The sequence below is a fragment of the Canis lupus genome, chromosome 15 (assembly GCF_011100685.1).
Source record: "Canis lupus familiaris isolate Mischka breed German Shepherd chromosome 15, alternate assembly UU_Cfam_GSD_1.0, whole genome shotgun sequence".
NCBI lineage: Eukaryota > Metazoa > Chordata > Mammalia > Carnivora > Canidae > Canis > Canis lupus.
In genome coordinates, this window is record NC_049236.1 from 16,841,645 (window position 1) to 16,860,849 (window position 19,205).

Sequence of the window (19,205 nt, forward strand, 5' to 3'; positions counted from 1 at the left end):
ACTGCCCAGGCCTAGCCCCTGCCTGTCCTAGCTCAGGCTCCACGAGACCCCCAAACTCACAAATGCTGCTCAAAGATGCGGACGCTGGTGTCTCCGGCCATTGAGGTGACCAGAGTAGTAAATTCAGAGAGGACAGATGGGAGGAGGAATCGGGACACCATGTGGGTGGAGCTCCTTGACACTGAGGCACAACCTGGAGCCAGGGCAGAGAAGTCAGGCTGGGGCCATAGCACGGGGACCAGGCCACGAGGGTGAGTGCGTGGGAGGGGGCCCTCACCAATCTGAACCATGAACTCCATCCAGCGCTGAGTCACACGAGCAAACACCGGCTGCAAGGTCCCCACCTCACCCTCTTCTAGCTGTGTGGTCCGGCGTCTGAAGACACAGCAGGTGTAAGACCCTCGCCTCCACATGTGACACGTGTGTGTTCACACAAACCCCAAACCCAGCTGTGACTTCACATCCTCCTCCACCCTGACGCACCACCACACAACACACCTTTGTCTCTGGGCTCCAGAATCTGGGCCTGGTGCCCGCTCAGTTCCACCTGGAGTCCGAACACTTTCTGTTTTGTGACGCCTCCGGCCCCGGGTGTCTTCTGGCCGGTCCAGGACAATGTCATCAGTTGTTTTGGGAGAACCCAAGTCCCCACATTCTGTTTTACTCTAGGGGCAAGGCAGTGAATGAGGAAGTGCTGTTGGGAAGGGTGATGGCGTGGAGGATGGGGGCATTGTGGAATGGTAAGGAGAGCCTAGGGGCTCAGAGGTGCCGGCCGCAGCCTTGGGCAGGCCACTTGGCTTTTCCGAGCCCCAGCACCTGCACTGGTAAGAGCCCTACTTCTCCTGTGGGTGGCTGTGAGGGCCCCACGAGAGAAAGGGAAGTGAAGGCTTTTGCTAAGCTGGGCTCTCTTCATCCGAGAGAACCTGCCACACTCGGCAACCCCCCAAGGGACAGGCCATCTGGGGCAGTCTGCAGGGGAATGGAGGGGAGCTAGGAGGCAGGCAAGAAGGTAGACACCAAGTCCACCACCTCTTCCCATCCCCTTGTTACCAGCATATCCCAGAAGCTACGCCGGCCAGCTTTGCTGGGGGGAGTCACAGGCTCGCCAGGGCCAGGGCTAGGGCCAGGCCCAGGAGGAAAGGTGCTAGCTCGGCCCGCAGGGCTCTTGGTTTCCAACGACCCGCTCCTGAGACTTCCTGTGGACATCAGACATTACAGACTCCCGTCACTAACCATCAGTCCGTGTGTCAGACAGCCTAGCCCCGAGACAGGTGAGAGTGACTTGCCACTTTGCTCCTTATCCCGCCTATCAGTGAATGGCAGCGTACACAACTGACAGCTACCATGTACGTATGAAGGAGCTTCCTGAGGAGGAATCTCTCTCTTGAAGTGGGTGACCAGCTGCATGTATGTACTTCTGCTGGCATGTGGCCTTGCTGACGTGGAGAATAAAAGGATAACTGTGAGTGTGTACTTTGGAGAGAGCCTTTGCAATGCCTTCCCGAACCCCCATCCTTGGCAACCTCACCAGAGACGCTGTCTTGCCCTGGGCCTGGGATGTTCTCCGGATCCCATGTACCTGGAGATGTGTCCTCTGTGCACAGTGAGGCTGGCAGCAGCCGCAGCTCCATGATGGCATCAGCCAGGGCTTGGCGGGCTGCTCCTCGGAGCTTCTCCTCCAGCTGCACAATACTGATGTTGCCCTTCTCCCACACATCCAGTCGGAGCCATGGGGCCCCATTCTGAGCTGGAACAAAGAATGGGTGTAACATGAGGGTGCCTCTGGTTCCCACCCAGAGTGTTAACTGAATACCCCCTCCATTGACCAAGCTGCCCCACCTGAAGAACTGTCCGACACGAATGGGCAGCGAGTGACCTGGGTCAGTTGCTCAAATTCCTCCTCCTGCAGTGGGTCATGGGGCCCCGGAGAGGAAGGGGGCCATGATGCCAGTGAGATGGGGCTGCCCCCTTCATCCACGAAGGCTAGAGTGATGCAGGCGACCCCTGGGTAGAAATCCACAGGAAGACCCAGGTCTGAGACTTCTAGATGGCCCTGAGCTGCAAGGCTGGGAAAGGCCCTGTTGGCCATAAGGCAGGAAAAGGCTCTCCCACAGTCGGCAGGGGCCCAGGCTGGCGCCCTGCAGCGTACCTTTGCCACCGGTGCCCTGCCCACCAGGCTTGTTATACAAGTAGATGTCCAAGTCAGGGAGGCCACCTTGCGGTGGGAGTGGGTGCTGGGGAGAGAAGCACCACAGAGCACTAAGCCCCAGTGGGTAGACAGAAACCATCAGGGGATGGTGTCCACTGTGGGGCACGGCAGACAGGTATTCCTAGGAGCACAGGAAGATGCAGGCAGGCAATAAAGGTGTAGGAGGTGGGGGGAGGCATGGGTGTGTGTATACAGGTCCTTAGGCAGGGGGACACCACCTGTGGCACCCGCAGAGAACGGTCACACAGTGAGGGGGGTGTGGGGGCATCGGGGCACGCAGTGTGAGAGGGATTGAAACCTCACCTGGAAGTGGTTCCGGCTGTTGCTGTCCGTGTACTTGGGAGAGTGCAGGAAGATGAGCAGGTTCTGGCGCAGGTACCAGGCCAGGGCAGGAAGCCAGGGCCTGCAGGCGACAGGGAGGGCCAGGTGCAGCACTTCTGAGGGGAGGCTTCCGGGGGGCTGGATGAACTGTAGGGAGTGTGAAGGAAGGGGGGTCAGAGCTATATGGAGAGGGTGAAGCAGACACTGTCCCCGCACCCGAGCCTTGGAGGGAGGCTGAGGTTGGGAGAGAGCTGACCTCCACATCAGCGGGTGTCAGCTTGCAGTTCCGAACAAGCATGACAGTGATGACGTCCAGTGTAGCCTCGTCCAGGCGCCGACGCAGGACCCGTACTAGCTCATCTGTAATCTCAGGACCTTGACGCAGCCACAGAGTCACTGGCAGAGGATCCAGCAACCCCCAGACCAGCCCTTGACCCCCACACCTGAACAGTCCCCCACACACTGCAGGCGGCTGGCACCATGTTCTAGCTCTGCCAAGTTCTAGTTCACTATGTAACTGTGGACAGTGGAGTGTCACCTGTCAAAGCCTCAGTGTCCTCATCCATATGATGGGAATAATACCAACGTCTACCTCATACGTAATGGTCTGAGCCCAAGGCCAAGTACACATTAAGTCAGCCATAAGTATGAGTTGCAACATCCAGTTGCCGACTGGGTCCCTCGTGCTCACCATCTCCCAATCTGAACCCAGCACCTTCACCCCAAACCTGCCCTCGGTTTCCACCCACTGGAGCCACCATCCTCCCAGTCAGCCAGGCTAGACAGCTAGTGTTGGCTTTAATGGGTCCTCTCTCCAAGCTGCATTTCAATGAGCTGCAGTGCCTACCCTCTAAACATCACGGGGGTCTATTCTGCCTGGTTCCTGCTTGAGGGAAACCGGGAGCACAGCATGAGCTAGAGCGGGCAGGTGCCAGAAGTCTCAGGAGGATTCTGGAACCTCCTCTGGTTACTCCCCTGCCCCCTCCTCGTGGCGCTTACCTGCCTGTCCTACGCCGTGCACCAGCAGCTGGATATGCCTGTCCACTTGGCCCACAGGACGAGCAGCATCTGAACTGCGGCTAGAAGCCATGTCCAGGGGAGAACGAGGACCCTGCAGAGAAACATGGGTCAGGGCCCGGCTCCAGGGGGCCAAGTATGAGGGGAGCACAGAGGCCTTGGGGGGTGGGGAGGGGGTGATACGTGCCGATGTTTCCTCAGAGTAGATGGGCTCCTGGCTTCGTGACAGAGCCAGGGAGGGGGGCAGCGCGTCACCCTCCCATGATCGCTCGCTGCATGACGTCTCCAGGAGCCTGGGAGAGAGTGGCACAGTCTTTGGACATACGTCCTCTGCCCCTATCCTTGACCCCTGCTTTACCCCCTCTTCCCAGGGCCCACCCACATACCGCAGGTAGTACACAGCCTTCGTAGCTCGTTCCTGATAGACAAACATGTTCTTCCGGTTCACCACAGAGAAGGCATTGAGCACGGAGCGCAGGGCCTGGATGGCTGTGGAGGGACACGGGCTCAGGACGCCCCTTTCTCCAGATTCCCTCCCACTCTACCTGCCCTCTCTTGCCCGTCACACACCCCGAGAGACTCCCATGCTGGGACCCATTTTCAGGCGTGAATGGACGCGAATCACGGTTCCCCACACAACGTCACAGGAGAAATGGCCAGGGACAAACTGCATTGTGGCTGCTAGGTACCCTCGGGGTGCACAGCTCTCATCAGCAGCGTAATCTGGGGAGAAGGGAGACAGGGGGTCAGAAGCGGGACACAGCCTTCTGCTCTCGCTACTTCTCACTTATGAAACTGGTCTACTTGTCCTCACTCCTCAGGACTCCTTGGCCCTGTCTGTTACTCTGCAGGGGAGGAATGGCCATTCTGGGTAAGGCGGCAGGACCGTGCTCTTAGGAAGCCAGGTCACAGTACGAAGGCTCTCAGGGAGATGTGGAGAAGGAGCTAAGAAGAAGTGGCAGGTAAGACATGAGAAAATCCTTAAGATAACGTCGAGACGTTGCCTGTGTCATAATACATAACATAAACCCCCAGCTGTGTACTCACAGGGAGTAGCAATAGGATAGGAGAATAGGAGTTAGAACTGATAGGAGTGCTGATACACACCCGCAGAGTCAGGGAAAACACTGTGCACCGGAGGACAGCTACCCCAAAGAACCTACAGGGCAGTAGGGCAGAAAGCAAGAGCTCAGGGACACAGTCCAGCACCCTGTCTGACCCTTTCCAGGTTGCCAGGTTGCCAGGTTGATGAGCCTCCTGATGGCAGAGGGGGCCACCTGGTTTCCCAGAGAAGCCACTGCTGGATGTGAGCAGTGTTTAGAGCACACAGGGGGCTGCAGTTTGGAACAGAATGCTGGTTGTCCAGCAAAAACACGTGGACAGACTCTAATGAGGAAGGGCTGTCTCAGGGCTTCGACCAGTCTCCCATCGCATGCTGTCAGAAGGCATTTGAAGCAAAGGTGTGTGGCTGTCCTAGCACATGCTCCATGTGCGGAAGACACCATCAAAACCCTGGGAAGCCTGCTAATTAGGGGAATGGTGCTTTGATATAGAGCACATCTCAGGATGTGCTGAGAGACGCAGTGTCCGGAACTGTTAGGAACATTCACCTACAGACTTGGTGAGAATATTAAATATAGAAGTAGTCTGATTTTACTTTTAAACCGGATGGGAGAATTGCAAAGGAATGACATCATCATTTGGCTTTCCCCCCTGAGCTGGGGTGAGGGGTCATCAGGAGTAACAGAAGAGACAGGAGTGTCAAGACTTCATTAGCATCTCGAGTAGATTGTTAGGCTTCCTAACCATGACCAGAAGTCTCAGGAAGCCCAAAGGGGTCCTGTGCCTGCCCGTCAGGAGGGACAGCAGATTGGAAGGCAAATCCTCCTACTGGAAGGGCAGCAGCAGCCCATGAGGGAGGCTTCTGGGTGGGGTCTCACCATCGGTAGGCAGCGGTGCCCGCTGACGGGAGTGGAAGGGGGTCTCGCTGCGCCACAGATCTTCTTCGCTCTCGGCCACCAGAAGAGAGTTACACACGTGACTGTCATGGAGGTCCTGCAGAAGCAGCCGCTGGAAGGAGGAGCTGAGTATCAGGGAACTGAAACATTCCTCAATTCCTCATACATTGGTGGCAGTGGTCAGGGGTGATCAGAGGCCAGAGAGGATGCCCATTATCTTGGGGAGGGGGCGGGGTCAGCGATCAAGAAAGTATCAGTAATCACTGGGGAATCAGAGATGTGTCCCACAGTCACTGGGCTCAGGGCTCTGAACCCCAGGTTATGAACACTCGTCCCTCCTCTTTGCCAGAATCTGTTACCCAGCCTTCAGACCTCAGTTTAAAAATTCAATTTTCCCCGACACTGCAGAAGATCAGACCCCGTCATTTGCTCTTGTAGCAAGCAGTCTCTACTCTTCCTTTGTATGATTCTTCACAATTGTAATGGAAATAATTTGTGTAATTTAGTTGTTCAATGTCTATCTCCCCCATGCGACATAAGCTCCCAGAGTCAGGGTTTCCCTGTCTTGTTCACCATTATATCCTTAATGCTAGCACGGAGCCACAAGATGGAACAGCTAGCTCTAGTCAGGGTCTGGGAGAGTAACCTGCCTTACTGGGCGAGGGGAGGGAGCATTCCCCAGCTTGTAGAGCCCAGGGAGTAACAGTATCTCAGTAGGAAATGTCCAAGGCAGATTAAGAGCCTCTGAAGGTCAAGTCCTGGAAACTCCTGCCTCATCTGAGCAGTGTCCCATGCCAGAAAGCCCTGTCCCCAGGGACACCTGGGTGGCTCAGTGGTTGAGCATCTGCCTTTGGCTCTTGTCGTGATCCCGGGGTCCTGGGATCAAGTCCCACACTGGGCTCCCTGCAAGGAGCCTGCTTCTCCCTCTGCCTGTGTCTCTGCCTTTTTCTCTGTGTCTCTCATGAATAAATAAAATCTTTAAAAAAGAAAGCTCTGTCCCTAGCTATCCCTTACCTGGTTGACCTCCCTGCAGATCTCCCCAACTTGTCTCACCAGGAGCTGCTGCAGGTGACGGCACTCGGTGCCTGGACCCCCATCCTCCCGAATCAGGCTCCTATAGGGGAGGGATGGATCAGACACAATTGTTGTTGTTGTTGGGGTCTTGAGAGCCGGGGCCAAGAGAAACCATGAAAAGGGAGTAGGATTGGCCAAAGGGAAGCAAACATGGTGGGAAATGGGAAAAGCAGAACTCTTCGTAGCAATTATAGAAACACAGATCCCATGCTTGCTTTATCAGCTTCCTCGTGGGCAGCACGCTGAAGCTTCCTTCACGTAGCTCATCTGCTCTCCATTCTCAGATCTTGTGCAGAATGGTGGTCTTCCCTTCTCAAACCCACCCCATCCCAAGATGGGAGTCATATTTAAAGAGGCTCTGCTGGGCAGCCTGGGTGGCTCAGTGGTTTAGTGCCAACTTCGACCCAGGGTGTGATCCTGGAGACCCAGGATCGAGGCCCATGTGGGGCTCCCTGCATGGAGCCTGCTTCTCCCTCTGCCTGTGTCTCTGCCTCTCTGTGTCTCTTATGAATAAATAAATAAATAAAACATTTGAAAAATAAAATAAAATAAAGAGGCTCTGCTGGGAATCCTGGCTCTGCCCTTTCCTCTGCTCTGACCTTGGGCAAGTACTGAACTTACCTGTGCTTGAGTATCCTCCCCCTGCCATAAGGAGAGTAATACTGTCTAGCACTGCTGCATAGATGAAAGGAGCTGATCCAGGTGGAGCACTCAGAACAGTGTCTGCCACACAGTAAGCGCTTGTTAAGTATCACCTGTTATTCCCATGTCAACCTCTGAAGCTGCTCTGAACTGCGGCAGCTCTTAATGCCTGGCCAGGAGCCAAAATCCTACCAGCTTTTAACTCCATTAGGAAAGCAGAGAGTGACCTGCTTTGCTCCAGGCTGCAGGAAGTAGTCAGGACCACCCAGCCCCAGAATGCAGTCAGATCCCTGCCCAAAGCCTAGTCCCAAGTCTTACTTTTGAACAACCCCGGAGAGGAGTATTGTGGGACCAGGGAAAAGCAGCAGACATCAGAGTCAGGTGCAGGGCGCTACTTACCGTGCATGAGCATATACTTCTACGCGGTCCTGCAGTACCCGAACGATGAGCCAGAAGTCAGGCAGGCAGGGCCCAGGGAGGCCTGAGAGTGAAGGCTGGGGAGGTGCTGGCCCAGGTGGGGTCCGCAACGTGAAGGGAGCCTTCTCCCCCAGGGTCTCATTGGGACCCTCACTGTCTGAACCACTGCTGCCACCATCGTAACCTGTGTCAAACGTGCTTAAGTTCAGTCCCATCCTTTGGCTCATCTGATCCTGTGAGCATCATCAGGTTTGCTGGGCCTGGCCCCTTCACGTCAGTCCATTCTGAGGCCCCCTGCCTGGTCCTGCCGCACAGCCCTGAGTCTGCCTCCCATCAGCCTAGAGGCCTCCCCCATTGTCCCAGCTTACCTAGGTGGTCAGAGTCCACACTGCCCTGACTGGACATAAGGCTCAGCCCCCGGCTGGGCCCAGGCTGGCTCCCTGGGAAGAGAAGGGAAAGGCCTGGAACCTCTATTGATCTGGCTGAGGACCGCCCTCTGAAAATGGAAGCTGGGCCAGGGACCTACAAGTCCCTGGTCCTAGCCCCCAGACTTTTTACCCGAGTCCTCTCTTACCTCCCTGTGGCAGGCTGAGGAGGGGGGTGCCCTCAGAACCCTCTGGGGAGCCAGGGGCTTGGGGGCTGGCTGTCAGGGCCTGAGGGGAAGAAAGTTAGAAGTGAATATAGGCTCCACACACCTACCTCTACCCCCTCCATTCCCAAGGCATCCCGGGAAAGGCTCACCTCCCCTTCGATGCCTTCAGCCCTGTCCTCGTGGCTGTGCCAAGACCAGGCAGTCGAAGGGGGCTCCCTTTGGGACCCACCTGGCTGTTGGCCAACTGCTACAAAGAAGAAGCCACTTTCGGAATCCTCAAGAAGAACATGGCCAGGGAGGTGAAGGCGGCGGAACTCCTGGGGAGCAGGAGCCAAGGTCACAGTTTAGGCAAGAGCAGCCTTCCCTGTATGTGGCACCCCACACTTCCTCATCAGATCCTCAAAACTACCTGGTGAAGCAGACTCTGGCACCCCCATTACTGAGGTGTGCAAAGGTTCAGTGGCTTGCCTAAAGTTTAACAGGCATAGTGGCAAGGAGGGGAGCAGGGTCTCTTCCCACTGAGTTGGGCTGCCAGGCACGGGGTGAGGGACAATGTGGTGAGGCGGCCGTCCAGAGGGTAATGCTATGGAATCAAACCAGGACTTCTACTTCTGTATCTGAAGTCCAGGGAAGAATGGGCTCCAGGATGACCAGGGGGGTTTCTGAGGGCAGCATACCTCCTTGAATTGTGTAAGGGAACGTTCTGGTCCAAACACAAAACTCAGTGGTAGGGTTTGGCGAAGGCAGGTAGAGCGTCCAGGAGAGCTATGGATGTGGGCAGCTGCACGGTGCAGAGTAGGGCCCTGGGGGATGCCCCCTCTTCGGAGGGCTCCCACCATCTCATCCTCCAGCAACCAGCGGATCTACAGTCAGAGAACAATCCGGCAAGTAGTGAAGGGTACCTTCCTTGCCAGTTGGGGCATCCCCTCACTTGCAGACCAGAAGACACTTGGCCTCACAGATTGAGGGCGGCCTTACTTTGATCTTAGAATAAAGGAGCCCTTTAACCTTACTCACACGATGGAAAGGGTATCAGTTACAGTGTTGAGGGGTCGCCACTTAGGTTGGAGGAGGGAAGGCCCTCACCTCACTCATGGTGGTCTCAATAGCCAATCTGTGGGGTGTGGCCAAATTGGACAGTCCAGGGTGCCTAGGTGGAAGAAAAGTTTAGATGTTGGTTTCCAAAAAACAAAACTGACAGGGAGCAAGGAACCCTGAGAGACAGAAAGGGAAGTACCTGTCTTCTTCTGGGGGTGGCAGTGGGGGTCCTAGGCCATCATCCGACCTTAAAGATGATGGCTGCCCTGGAGATCGTGGGAATGAAGCACTGCTTTCAGAGGTGGATCTGAATAGGGTGGGAGCAAAGGTCAAAGAGCAGCAGCTACTCTCTTCCTTGGGCCTCTTCAGAACTCCTTTCTTGGAATCCTCAAGGGGTCCTGAGTCCCCAAGTGTCTCTAGATTCTTTAATGGGCCCCTACCCCCATCAAGGCCCTAGATCCACCCACCAAACTTGCTGCCACACCTGTGGTGCTGAGGGTCCGAGGTTGGGGGAAGCTCCACTTCCAGAGGCAAGGTTAACACGAAGACGTCCAGGGTAACACTGAGGTCCCTCAGGGGCACTCGGCCTCCAAGGGGGGGGCCCTCCAGACTGGAAAGCACCTGGCCTGGGAGAGGGGAAAAGTCAAGAGGGCTGCCGGAGCCCAGGGACAAGCACAGACTTCAAGTCCTCAGCGCTCATGAGTTACAGCCATGGGCTCTCCCCCTGCCAGGTGTGCTCTCCAGCCTGCCAGGCAGGCAGGCTGTCCTGGCACCTGGGGCCCTCCCTCGGGTACCCTGGACTCACCCAGGCAGGTGGGCAGGCTGCACACGGGTACTGAGCTGTGCTGCCCATGCAGCCGCACAGAGCACGTGAGGTGCAGGAAGAGAGGCGGCAGGTCACGCACCAGGCTCTCAGGCCCCGTCGGTGAGTCGCCCCCCAGTATACTGAAGGAGTCTTCATCAGGGTTCACGGTGTCTGCATCTGACAGCGAGGCGGAGTCAAGCCCCACGGGCCCCAGGTCTGCCTCACGGCTCTCTCGGTATTCTACTTCCAGCTCTGGGTCACTCTCAGTGACCACGCAGCAGGCTGACGTGTCTCCTAGACAAGGAGCATGTCATGTGGTGGCTGGGAGAGGCTGGCGGTGGAGGGCCCCGAAGCAGCTTCCGTGGCCTGAAGCAGCCTTCCCACCTCTACCCACTTGCCCACACACCTTCTTCTCCTAGGAGTTCAGCCTCTGAAAACTCCAGATCACTGACTTTTCTGTCTACTATGTCCCGGGGGCCCTCATCCTGAGCAAAAGAAAGAGAGAGCTTTATCTGAGGCAGGACAAGAGTCACATCCAGGCCTCAGGGAGCCAAGAGTCAAGAGGATCTAGACTCAGGGGGCTCAGTGAGGCTATGGCTCAGGGGGTACCAGGGAGGAAGGGAGGAAGGGAGGAAGGGAAGAAGCCACTCGCCTCTCGCCGGCTGGATGGAGGGCAATAGAAGAAGTAGTGCGGATTGGAGGGCACCGTGCGGAAGTGGAGACCACTGATCTCCAGGAACTTCTCCTGTTTGGGAGTTATTATGTCAGCCGGCCCTTGGCAGGACACTGCCCCCTACCCTAGAGTAGATGCCTACACAGCCCCCCCACCCCCACCCCTAAGAGAGGACAGCACAGGCAGGCCTCCACCCTCCTCTGCCCTCAGCACGCGTCCCACCTGGATGAGGCTATGAAGGGCATCATGGGCCTCTCCTCTGAGCTGGCAAATGTCTGTCAGAGAGATCTCCAGGCTAGGGTCTGGGTTGCCAGGGACACGGCTGCTCTGAGACTCAGGCTCGCTGAGGTCCTCGGTCTCTATGCTGAGAAGGCAGGATGGGGGTGAGGGGTGTCGAGGCACTAAGGACCGCCAAGTCCTGGAGGAGCCTGCTTCCCTACTGGGAGTGGCACACACCCATCTTCGGCTCTAGCAAGGGTGCCTGGCACAATGGCACGGGTGGTGCGAGGGGCAAGGGGAACCGACCCACCCATTTTGGCTCGAACCCCCACGTTTCTTAACGACCGGACATTTCTGTGACATGAAGCAATGAGTAAGGAGGACTCCCAGTTTTCTGACTTGGGCTGCAGGGTGGAGGGTGATCTCATTCACCCATGGGAGAACGCAGATAGAGAAGTTAGTTTTGGTGAGAAGAAAATGCATGGATTTCAGGGCATGAAAGGTGGGGGGTGCGTCTAGAGCTCTAGATGGGGAAAAGGGCTGGAGTTCGGGGCCTGGGCATCGTCAGCACACTCCTCCCTCCGCTTCTTCTGCTTCCTCGAGGCTAATACACTGTGGGAGGCAGACACACAGATGTCTGCTCACTTGCCTTTCTCCCTCCCTCCATCAGGGTCCTGCTGGACCTCTTAGGTGAGCCGGGGACTCAGCAGTGAGGGACATGCTCTTGGGAAATGCACAAGTGGTTCCAGAGGTTACTACTATTGCACAAATGTCCTCAGAACAAGCTTCCTACTTTCACTGATGGCAGCTGGCAACTCTACATACCTCTCACCCAGCTCAACACTCCAGGCCAGAACAGAAGACAGAGACTATAGGTGGGAGAAAGAAGCCTGGGAAGCAGCAAGAAGCTGGCGACAAAGCAACTGCCTCCGTGGTGTGTGGGCACCACCTTGCACAGCCCTCACCCTGGCTCAGAAGCTCTCTTTCCAGGGACTTTGTGCAGCCTCACACACCACTCAGGGCCAATCCTAACCTGGACTCGGAAGCCAGAATGGCTCGTTCTCGAGGCTCAGGGGCCTCCTCGATGCTGCTGCTGAAGGGCCCAGGGCTGAGAGGCCCAGGGCTTGGGGGTGCCTGGGGCAGACTCCGAGTGTGGCCACACAGTGCAAGAAGGAAAGGGGTGATGTCTACTTCTTGCAGCAGCTCCTCACAGGCATCGACTGCTATCAGCAAGTCCTGTGAGCTGACACTCTGTGCTTGCTGCAAACTCCGGAACAGCCCTGGAAAGTGGAAGGGGCCATGACAGTTGAGCTCTGGCATGGCCTCTCCAGTGCCCATGCCCATAATCCCGAGAAGCCTCGCTCCTCCCTGATGCTCTCTCGCATGGCCTCCTGCTCACCACGGACATAGCATCGCTGAGCATGCTCCTGCAGCAAGGCACAATGGTTGGCTGCCTCCTTGTACCTGGGCTCCATCCAGACTGAGGATGGGGAGGGCTGGTCGAGGAACGGAGTCCTAGCAATAGGAGGGAGGCGCAAGCTTGGCCAACTCTCCTAAAGGACATCTCAGACTCCCCATCCACCCACGCTCCCACGGACTGTCCATATGTCTCTACTGAACGTATTCATGGCCCAGCAAGTTCAACTGATTTGCTGAAGGAAGCTAAACCAGGAGTAGGCAGGACATGGACTGAGTCCTTGCCTTGATCATCAGCCTGTCTGTCCGTACCCATGAGTGTGTTCATGAGCCCTGGCTGGGGGCCGTGGCTGGGGGAGGACCGAGGTCAACACTGAGGGTACTCACCGAAAGATGAGGTCTCGGGGTGCCTGAGGGGGCTGCAGGCCAACCATTTGCTCCCTCAGCGCTTCCAGGGCACAGCTATAGATGTAAACAGGACACCGGGTCCGGGGGCCATCGGCACCCTCTGTCTGTGGAGCCTGACGCCCAGCATAAGCCTGTAAGTCCCGACGGAAAGGTGGGCTTAGGTCCCCTGGGTCCTGGGCAGTGTCTGTGGGAAGAGATGTCACATGGTCTCCAAGCTTTCTCTTTGCTCCCATTCCTGCTCCTGCTTAACTGACCAAAGAGGGAGCAGCCTTACCGCCGGCTGGCGTAACACTGAGCATGGGGACTTGGGCCTTTGGAGCCCTCATTCCAGGTCCTCCCAGATCTTTCGGGCTGGCGGCCCCACTCCAATCCCCGAACTTTGGCTTTGTCTCCTCTTGAGAGGGTCCCTCCAGGCCACAGGCAGCCAGATGTTGGACGTCTGAAGGAGAGAAGAGAGATAGAAGTCAGAGCTGCCTGGTGGGCCAGTGAGGGTGCCCAGGGGTTTGTATCTGGGGCTGGTGATGAAGGTAAGCAGGTGGTACCTGGGAAGGTAGCTGGGAGGAAAGTCAGAAACACATGCTGGGGAGTCACAAGCCTTGCATAGCAGCGCCACTGTGGGGGCTGGGCACAGATGAGAGGCTTGAGAGTCTCAGGAGGGCCTCCAGCCTGTAAGAGAGAAACAGAGTGATCTGCAAGGGACCACCCAACCCCTGCTCCCTTCCTCTACCCTGGAGTGCTGCCCTCGGTACAGCTTGTGAGATCCAGGACAAAGGGGAGTGATAGTATCCTGTCGCTGGCAGGAGGCGCTTAGTATCCTCGGCGATACAAAATCGGGGCATGAATACGTGCTAACAGAAGGAGGTCAGTGGGAAAACCGGCTCAAGGAGACAAATCAGTGCTGACCAGGGGAGGAAGTGCTGAGTCTCCAGTGGCTTGGGTGCTGCTGACTGCTTGATCCTTTAGGATCCCGTGGCCCCCTGCCGGTGGCTCCTCTGGACCTACAATAGGGGTAGAGGTGGGTGGACGAGGGCAGGGCTAGCAGAGGCAGGGCACTGAGGTGAAGAGACAGGGAGGCCCAAACCCAAAGACAGAACTCCCCCACCCCTCATGGGGTGGGGCAAAGGGGGCTGGGCCAGAGTGTGCTCTTTAGGAAAGAGGTGAGAGCTCACCTGGACTGTGGCAGGTCCGTCGTAGCACCTCACTCAAGAAGGTGGCTTGCTCAGCCGTGGTCAGCGGGATCTCCCGGTCACTCAGCTCCTGCCCCAGGCAGCTGTGCAGCAGGCACAGCACCATGTCGTTGGCGGGACAGGGCCCCTCGGCGAGAGGGACGCCCTCTGGCTCTGCCCGACACACACTCCACTCAGCACCAAGAGCCTCCTGTGGCCTAGCACCCTGGCTCAGCCCTGACCACGGCAGCCCTCGGGTGGCCTCCAAGCCTCCTCTTGCCCCAGCACTCATCTGCTTGTTTGCAGACTCATCTGCTCTCTATCATTCCCATGCCCGCTGGCCCTCTAGGTGTGGGTCAGTAAGTATGAAGTTCACCCACCTCTGGAAAGCAGAAGGAAGAACATCTGGAGCTGTTGACACTGAGACAACAGTCCCATTAAGTCAAAATGGAAAGGGATCTCGTGGACACAGGTATCTCCCTGTTCCAATCCTAAGGAAGATAAGACCCATAGTGAGACCCAGATGCCCCAACTAGGGCTGCCGCCCACCCCCTACACCACGGTCCACCCCAGGGGTCCCTTCTCCACTGACCATCAGAGACCCTTGGCTCTGGGGGCAGAGGACTCCATTCCTTGCTCTGGCACAGCTGTATCAGGTATTCGAAGCTCAGCATGGAGCCTATGCAGGCTGCATCCCGAGGGTGGAGCTGGGGCACAAACAGCAGAGGTCAGGGGTCAGCCTGTCCCTAGGCCACAGTATTCTGGGGTCCAGCTCTCAAGGAAGCCCACACGGTCACAGACAGGCAGACCACAGAGACAGAGGGGCCAGGAAGGCCGCGGGCTGTGGTACTCTAGAGGGGACGGCACCTCACCCGCTAAGGCGTGGGGGTACTTCGAGGCCACTCACAGCTCGAGGGATCTCAGAGTAAGTCAGGTCCTGGAGGTGCTTCCAGCTCTCGGGGCCGGGTCCCACCCGCCCATACTGAGGCTCCACCCACACCTCGGTGACCAGGTTGAGCTCTGAGTCTCCTTCCAGGGCCTCCACCTCCACATCATTGTCATCATCTGTTGAGAAGCTAAAGGAGGAGGAGGAGGCCTGAGCCTGGCAGGGAGGAGAGTCTGATCCACAACCAATGGCAGGGGATCAGCCCATGGAGGGGGCACAGGACAAACATAATTCCCATGTGACTTTCCGGACAGGCATCTGCCTGACGAAGCACCCCTACCCCGACTCTCTAACAGCCCAGAGACAGAACTCCAGGGGCAGTAGGAGAAGTGGGAATATGGAGATAGGCAGCTCCCAGAGAGAGCCTGGGTCTCACCTGTCCTTGGTGGACGTAGAGTGTGGGGGGAAGAGGATGTACTGCACAACGCACGTGTGCCTCTCTTCACCTGCAGCCTGCCCCAGGGGCTCGCTCTAGGGGCAAAACGGGAGATGGTGGGCAAACCTCGGCCAAGTCAGAGATCCAGCCTGGCCCAGCTCTAGCCCTCAGAACCCTAGGCCCTGTCACATTGTCCTGGGATGGGCCTCAGTCTTCAGGTCCTCTGGTCACAGGGTCCCCATGAGGCCAAGTTTATAGCAGTCCCAACGCAGCTTGGAGGCAAGTGTCCCTCTGATGATGGACCCTGGTGGGGAAGTGTCATGAGGGATGGCACATACCTGAATTGGAAGCTCCAGGACCATGTTGATGATTCCTTCCCCACTGCAGGCGAAGTGGAAGCCTTCAGAGAGTCGGACTCTAAAGCCCCATAAAGGTGGGGGTGGGGAGAGGATAAGACTGGGGAAAGACACTCAGAGTCTATCCTACTGCCCCCCATCCCCGTATGTGGCCACTTCTGGCAGCCACCCAGGCAGACCTGTCTGCTGGCAGCCCTCCTCAGATCATGGGTGCCTTGGGTACAACAAATTCTAGTTGCACAGGCCGACTGTGGAGTGTGGGAGTGAAGGCAGGGCAGGGCAGGGACAGGCGCTGCTCTGAGCTAAATATTGTGTGTAACGGCGATGGCACAGGGGCTGAGAGAGGGCAGGGTCTCACTTCACTTTCTGCCTGTGGCTCAACCCAGAATCTACACTTGCTCTCTCCCCATCCCGAGCTGCCCGGTCATGCTGAGGTGACGTACTCAGTGAGGATGGACAGAAGCTGCGCAATGGCACTGAGTGGCAGTGCGGGAGCCAGGCCTGATGGGACGCTCCAGAGCCAGCGCTGATGGTAGAGGTAGCGGGACAGAGATGCTAGGCTGGAAGAGGCTGAGCGGCCGGACACCAATGGCAGTGGCCCTGGTGGCTCCAGTGTCAGTAAGAAGGGCGCCCGGTAGTCCAAGGGTAGCTTCTCATACCTGGGCAACAGAGGCCACACCTCGACCTCCACTCAAGACCCAGCTAAGCCCCAGCCCTCCTGTACGGTCCAGCCTCTACACCAACCTGATGAGTAGCTTGTCGAGGGGCTTATGTAGGACCACAAGGCAGGGCCGGTCAGATAGGGCCTGCTGTGGGCCCAGCATGGGGGGGGACTTGGAGGGAGAGCTGCCCCCACCAATGCCCCCCAGCCCTTTTCGTTTGACCTTGGGTGTTGGCTCCTTGCTTTGTACCCGGTGAGGGAAACGCAGCCGAAGGATCTCTTCCCGTAAGCCAGACACAATCTGGAGGAGAAAAGTGATCAGATCCTCCTAACCCTGTCTCTTATAGGTCTGGGAGAAGGGGCCCCCAGACAAAGTGGGAGAGCCCTCTACTCTAAGCCTTTCTTGGTCTGGGGTCTCCCATCTCTACTGGCCCTGGCCCTGTATGAGTTGAGGAGAAAGACTGAGTCTACTCTCCAGGGTTCCCAGGTCTGGGAGGCAGTCAGGGCTCAGCTCACCTTGTGTCGGGCCTGGGCTGGTGTGCCGATGGGAAAACCCAGGCGAAGGACCATGCACGGGGCCTTGGAAATGATGCGGACCATGTAGAAGGAAGAGGGTGGCTGGTCTGGGGCACTAGGGAGAAACGGGGGTCAGTGAGCAGACTCTAGACTGGGAGTCAGTGGGTTGAGGAGAAGGAGTGGTGAGGTCTGGGGTTAGAAGAAGAGGCATGGGGTGTGGTGACGGGGGGGCGGGGAGCGAGGGGACATGACTTTGCCCACCTGGAGAGCAGCTTCACATATGAGTAGCCCTCAACCAGCACGAAGCTGCTCCAGTCCCGAAGCAGAGAGGTCAGCGAGGAGTGTGAGATCCTGCATTGCACGGTGCTGTAGCGCCCATTACTGCCGGGGGTGTGCAAGTGCTTGGGGATCGGTCTGCAAGATGGGTGCGTGCCTAGGTCAGATCTTATAGGCTTGGGGGCAAAGAACAGACTGCTCCCTGTCTCTTCCAGGTCCTGTCTGAGGAGGTGGGGGTGGGTAACCCAGAAGGCTAGGGAAGGGTTATAGTTTATCCTTGGCTGAAGGTGGGTGAGAGTTCATCAGTTGCTCCCCTTCCCCATCACTCCTTGTCCACTTGGCCTGCAGAGGGTACTCACGTGTCGTGCTCCAGGATTAGCACCAGGCGATGCATGTGCAGCCAGCGCTGCCATGAGTTGGCATCCATGGACAGCACTGGCTTCCAGTAGGCTGCAAACTGGGCGTGGGATGAGTCGGACCCACTGTGCTGAAGGGAGAGCACCTGGGGACAGGAAGGACCGCCCTATAGGAGCATTCACAAAGAAACATGGCACAAGAGCCACACAGCAAACAGGACTATGGGGTCCAGGGCTCAGAGAGGGCAATGGTTTATGGCTAAAGGAACTCAGAGCTCAGCCTGGGAGAGAAGCAAAACACAGAGGCCTCTAGGATGAAGGTCAGATTGGGATGAGCCCAGAGACAGACTGTGTAGCCCTTTAGAGCTAAATTCAGACCAAGGATGCGGTTTGCCACATCTCCATCACTGACTGAAGAGGAAAGCAGTTGAATGATGGCAGGAACTCAGGGTGAGGCGGCTTCATGCCAGCATAAGCCCCCGCCTGGCAGCATCAGGCCGATGTCTGTGGCCGAGTGTGAAATTATTAGCACAAAGGAAGCTACGGTCTTTGCAAAATACACAGTCCACGGTAGTTGGTGCTGGTGGGAAATGGGTGAAGATGCCGGGGGAGGCCAGAATACACCATGTGGAGAAGGGTCTCACGGGCATCTAGATGTTCTCCAAGTCTTTACCTCGGACCCCCGCGGTCTGCTGAGGACAGCCTCTCTCTATAGATCTTTCTCTGCCAGGAACTTGGAAGGAGGGAGGAGAATGCTCTCAAGGCTAAAGCTTAGGATTCTGGTTTAAGTGCCTCAGACTTGAGAGGGAAAGAAAAAGAAGGTGGCTCTGGGCTCTAGAAGCTGTGCCAATCCAAGTCTGGGTGGACATGGCATTAATGGGATAATAAGCATCAGAGCCACTTACCGGGGTGGTGGAGCCAGGAGGGATATAGAAGAGTGGCACTCCACTCTTGGTGCTATCAGGAAGCGTGAAATGTTCTGGGACTGAAGAGAAGGACTGAAGGTGGGCTAGCATCTGGTCCGTCTGGTTAATGCTGCAGAATAAGGGCCGACCCTGAGCCACACCTGACTCCGGTGGGCACAGAGGAAGGGAGCCTCAGGAGGACGAGTGACCCTGGACACAAGCCTGGTGCTCAGGGGGACTCTCACCAGCTCCCAGTTCCACACCTCTGTCCCTCCACACAACAAACGGGGCATCATTCACTGAGTGGTGACCTCATTCACCTCTGCAGTGTGTTCCAGAACCGTCGGATAACGTGGGTACGATACAGTGAGCGAATGGGTTGCCTTAGTGCACAGGACACATCGTGCAGAATGTCATAGCCACCTTCCATTGTCACTTCCACCCTTGTTCCTCGAGGGCCCTCAGGCTCCAGGGGCCAGGGTGCCACAGCCACATATTCAATGCGCATGTTGTGTTTCCATAACAGCACGAGCTTTACCTCCAGCTGAGACCCTCCTATGGGGGAAGTGGGAGGCCAGTTGGGGGAAGAAGACGCAGGACTCCAGCAGGGGACCAAGTTCTACCCGAAACCCCCACCCACCTCCTGGAACTCTAGCTTAACTAAAGGTTCCAAGCATGGTTCCAGAGATTTCAGGCCTAGAGCCTGCCAACTGCCACAAATGGGAGTTTGCAGGAGTGATGCGAGAACAGAGCCAAATTCAGGACACCATACCACCCTCATTTGACTCACCTCTGGCAAAGGAGAGGGAACCGGGAAGCTAAATCCTAAGAGAACTAAGTCCTGAAGGCAGATCATAA

General features: G+C 56.9%; 1 protein-coding gene across 5 annotated transcripts in view; it reads right to left on the reverse strand.

The window, feature by feature from the left end:
* The window catches only part of SZT2 (SZT2 subunit of KICSTOR complex), a 51,359-nt gene that overhangs the window by 10,739 nt on the left and 21,415 nt on the right, over positions 1 to 19,205 (reverse strand). For all 5 annotated transcript variants that reach the window (XR_005370317.1, XR_005370318.1, XM_038558367.1 and 2 more), the window contains exons 10-55: positions 18,668 to 18,902; positions 18,348 to 18,477; positions 17,446 to 17,588; positions 17,072 to 17,224; positions 16,811 to 16,925; positions 16,378 to 16,595; positions 16,077 to 16,292; positions 15,616 to 15,694; positions 15,278 to 15,372; positions 14,863 to 15,031; positions 14,548 to 14,662; positions 14,336 to 14,446; positions 13,959 to 14,129; positions 13,693 to 13,787; positions 13,332 to 13,455; positions 13,064 to 13,228; positions 12,769 to 12,973; positions 12,365 to 12,480; positions 11,999 to 12,245; positions 10,969 to 11,110; positions 10,726 to 10,818; positions 10,480 to 10,558; positions 10,074 to 10,367; positions 9,753 to 9,894; positions 9,468 to 9,575; positions 9,317 to 9,380; positions 8,908 to 9,093; positions 8,380 to 8,547; positions 8,213 to 8,291; positions 8,007 to 8,078; positions 7,621 to 7,822; positions 6,520 to 6,619; positions 5,488 to 5,617; positions 4,118 to 4,270; positions 3,934 to 4,036; positions 3,735 to 3,840; positions 3,530 to 3,641; positions 2,787 to 2,905; positions 2,513 to 2,677; positions 2,150 to 2,234; positions 1,840 to 2,004; positions 1,580 to 1,747; positions 1,051 to 1,196; positions 499 to 665; positions 278 to 375; positions 61 to 193 (exon numbers count right to left, since the gene is read on the reverse strand). Coding sequence is in view for 3 of the 5 variants with exons in the window: in XM_038558367.1 (XP_038414295.1) it covers positions 61 to 193; positions 278 to 375; positions 499 to 665; positions 1,051 to 1,196; positions 1,580 to 1,747; positions 1,840 to 2,004; positions 2,150 to 2,234; positions 2,513 to 2,677; positions 2,787 to 2,905; positions 3,530 to 3,641; positions 3,735 to 3,840; positions 3,934 to 4,036; positions 4,118 to 4,270; positions 5,488 to 5,617; positions 6,520 to 6,619; positions 7,621 to 7,822; positions 8,007 to 8,078; positions 8,213 to 8,291; positions 8,380 to 8,547; positions 8,908 to 9,093; positions 9,317 to 9,380; positions 9,468 to 9,575; positions 9,753 to 9,894; positions 10,074 to 10,367; positions 10,480 to 10,558; positions 10,726 to 10,818; positions 10,969 to 11,110; positions 11,999 to 12,245; positions 12,365 to 12,480; positions 12,769 to 12,973; positions 13,064 to 13,228; positions 13,332 to 13,455; positions 13,693 to 13,787; positions 13,959 to 14,129; positions 14,336 to 14,446; positions 14,548 to 14,662; positions 14,863 to 15,031; positions 15,278 to 15,372; positions 15,616 to 15,694; positions 16,077 to 16,292; positions 16,378 to 16,595; positions 16,811 to 16,925; positions 17,072 to 17,224; positions 17,446 to 17,588; positions 18,348 to 18,477; positions 18,668 to 18,902 (6,481 nt within the window). In the remaining 2 variants the exon portion in view is untranslated. The remainder of the gene's footprint in view (positions 1 to 60; positions 194 to 277; positions 376 to 498; positions 666 to 1,050; positions 1,197 to 1,579; positions 1,748 to 1,839; positions 2,005 to 2,149; positions 2,235 to 2,512; positions 2,678 to 2,786; positions 2,906 to 3,529; positions 3,642 to 3,734; positions 3,841 to 3,933; positions 4,037 to 4,117; positions 4,271 to 5,487; positions 5,618 to 6,519; positions 6,620 to 7,620; positions 7,823 to 8,006; positions 8,079 to 8,212; positions 8,292 to 8,379; positions 8,548 to 8,907; positions 9,094 to 9,316; positions 9,381 to 9,467; positions 9,576 to 9,752; positions 9,895 to 10,073; positions 10,368 to 10,479; positions 10,559 to 10,725; positions 10,819 to 10,968; positions 11,111 to 11,998; positions 12,246 to 12,364; positions 12,481 to 12,768; positions 12,974 to 13,063; positions 13,229 to 13,331; positions 13,456 to 13,692; positions 13,788 to 13,958; positions 14,130 to 14,335; positions 14,447 to 14,547; positions 14,663 to 14,862; positions 15,032 to 15,277; positions 15,373 to 15,615; positions 15,695 to 16,076; positions 16,293 to 16,377; positions 16,596 to 16,810; positions 16,926 to 17,071; positions 17,225 to 17,445; positions 17,589 to 18,347; positions 18,478 to 18,667; positions 18,903 to 19,205) is intronic.